This window comes from Crocuta crocuta, unplaced genomic scaffold, assembly GCF_008692635.1.
Source record: "Crocuta crocuta isolate KB4526 unplaced genomic scaffold, BGI_CrCroc_1.0 scaffold179, whole genome shotgun sequence".
Classification (NCBI taxonomy): domain Eukaryota; kingdom Metazoa; phylum Chordata; class Mammalia; order Carnivora; family Hyaenidae; genus Crocuta; species Crocuta crocuta.
The window spans coordinates 5,977,115-5,979,615 of NW_027551568.1; the positions used below are offsets into that span (position 1 = coordinate 5,977,115).

Sequence of the window (2,501 nt, forward strand, 5' to 3'; positions counted from 1 at the left end):
GGCAGCCTTCGGGCTTCGCGTTTTCTCTCGATCCCTCGGCCGACGCGCCCCAAGCGGGGCCTCTCCCAGCATCCAAGCCCTCCGAGCTCTGCTGGCAGGCCAAAGGGGCGCGGGTGCGCGCGCCGCAGGCGTCCAGGCCGCCGCGGTCGCGCGCGGTCAGAACCCGGAACCTTTCTCCTCTCGCCGCTGTCACTCCGCGGAGGCCGGAACCTTTCTTCTCGGGTGGCGCTGGCGCGCGGGAGGGGCAGGGAGGCGTGCGGAGCCGGAACCGCCCTCCAGCGGCCGGGCGGGCGCACGCGNTGCTGACGTGGGCCGGCCGGGAAGGGGGTCGGGGGTGTGTGTGGGTCGCCATGGCGGTGGATATCACGCTGCTGTTCCGGGCCAGCGTCAAGACGGTGAAGACGCGCAACAAGGCGCTGGGAGTGGCAGTGGGCGGCGGGGCTGACGGCAGCCGCGACGAGCTGTTCCGCCGGAGCCCCCGGCCCAAGAGCGACTTCTCCAGCCGGGCGCGGGAAGTGGTGAGCTGGTTGCTATGGAAACGGCGGGCTGGCGAGGGGGGCGGACCCGCGACGTGGACCCCAGACCCCGGCACCGGCCCCTGTGCTGTAGTCACTGTGTGAAGGAGAAGAGCCTGGAGAAAGTGGTGTGAAGTGGGCGACCCGAGGGCCGGCCCCAGAGAGCCGACAGTTGTCTTGGGAAGGGAGCAGCCTCATTTGGGGAGGAATGGGAAGGCGGGTGTGGGAACTCGACAGTCTCTCGTCCGCAAAGTTCTCAGGGCTGCCTTGCGAGGTATTGAGCTCGCAGTCTCGGCCGACTTGGACCCCGGAGAAACTTCCCCACCGTCCTTTGCTCTTCTGTCGCGGCACCGACCACGGTGTATTTGCCTCTTGAGTTTGCTCGCCTCGTCTCCCTCCCCTTCTGCTTCCCGGCTCAGTGAGATCGAAGGTCAGTCACCTGACCTCACTCTCCGCCTGGGCCTGGTCTCCTGCTGTCGGTTAAGGGCCCACGCGAGGGATCAGTAGGTCGTGATGGTGGTTTAGGGTGGTCTTTCACAAACAGCCTGTTACAGTCATCTAAGCCACTTTCTGGTCCCCAGACACAGTAGGCTTTCGTTCAGGAGAGCAGAAAACTTCTTGAGGGCAGGAGCAGTGACCTCAGAATCCCCAGTGCCCGACTCCTAGCACCGCTGAGCAAATGTGTTTTGAATGAATGAACGAGTGAACGCATGGTCGTCTTCTCTTCCTCACTGAACAGGAAACGGAGTGGAGAGAATATTTTGCCCTGTTCGCTTTCGTATCCTTGACACTCGGAGCTTGAAGCTTCTACCATTTTTTTTTAAATTTATTAAGCTTCTGCAGTTCTGTCCGTCCCCTTTAAGAAATAAAAACATGAATCCCAAGAAGAGGTTCAGAGCTTTGGAGGGGGCAAGTGAGTGTTCTGAAACGCAAACTTCATTAATTTCACGGTGAATCCACTTCTCTTTGGCATGCAGTCTGATCGATGCCTGGTACTTTGTAGACACTCAGTTGTTGTTTTTTTTTTTTAAATTTTTAATGTTTATTTTAGAGAGTCAGTGTGAGTGGGGGCAGGGCAGAGAGAGAGAGGGAGACACAGAATTGGAAGCAGGATCCAGGCTCTGAGCTGTCAACACAGAGCCCGACACGGGGCTGGAACTTACAAACTGTGACATCGTGACCTGAGCCAAAGTCGGACGCTTAACCAACTGAGCCACCCAGGCGCCCTGACACTCAGATAGTTTTAAACAAATCTACACGAGCATGAATTAGCGTGTGGCAGTTTGCAGACAGTATGCAAGGATCAGAAGGGGGATTGCGCCAGGTGAATACAGTCAGTCCATCAGTAACGCTCTATTAAGCACCTGCCTTGTGACAATCACCTTGTTACAGGAACACAATTTAAAAAGAATGGTGGGGGAGACGGTAACAAAACAGATATCCTACAGCCTTACGGATGCAGTGTAGGCTACCACGGAGGAGGTGGTCAGTTCTACCTGAGGGCAGAGAAAGGCTTTAGAGAGTTGGTGATGCCTGAAGCAAATCCTGAAAGAGGAGTAGATGATTTTAGTGCAGAGAGGGTGGTCAGTGGCATCTCCAGAGAAGAGAGGCCCGAAGACGCGGAAATAGGTAACGTTGATGCTCAATCTCTGTGTGCTCGGTGCATGTCTACCTGTAAAATTACATACCAGTTGGATAGTAATGACATTTCACATTTTTTTCCCTGAGGAACTACTTATATTGTCTGAGCTACTCCGAATAACGATGACTATGCCACTTTGCAGTGTTATTGAGTTGTCTGGATGAGCATTTGAGTGTGGCTGGAATCTGGGAACTTTGCAGGCCGGCAGGTGTTAGGTGGTAGAGAGAGCACTAGCGAAGGAATCAAGACACCAGGTGGTTGTCTTATCCTTGCAACTGTTAGCCGTATCAGGTTATTAAGCAGATTCTATGGCTTCAGTTTATTTATCTATAAAGATCCCCCCC

At 55.2% G+C, this 2,501-nt stretch overlaps 1 protein-coding gene across 2 annotated transcripts in view; it reads left to right on the forward strand.

Moving 5' to 3' along the window:
• The first annotated feature begins 304 nt into the window (after window positions 1-304).
• STX18 (syntaxin 18) overlaps window positions 305-2,501 on the forward strand; it is a 119,860-nt gene continuing 117,663 nt past the window's right edge. For both annotated transcript variants that reach the window (XM_077750520.1, XM_077750519.1), the window contains exon 1: window positions 305-518. In XM_077750520.1, coding sequence (XP_077606646.1) covers window positions 351-518 — 168 coding nt within the window. In that variant the 5' untranslated portion in view covers window positions 305-350. The remainder of the gene's footprint in view (window positions 519-2,501) is intronic.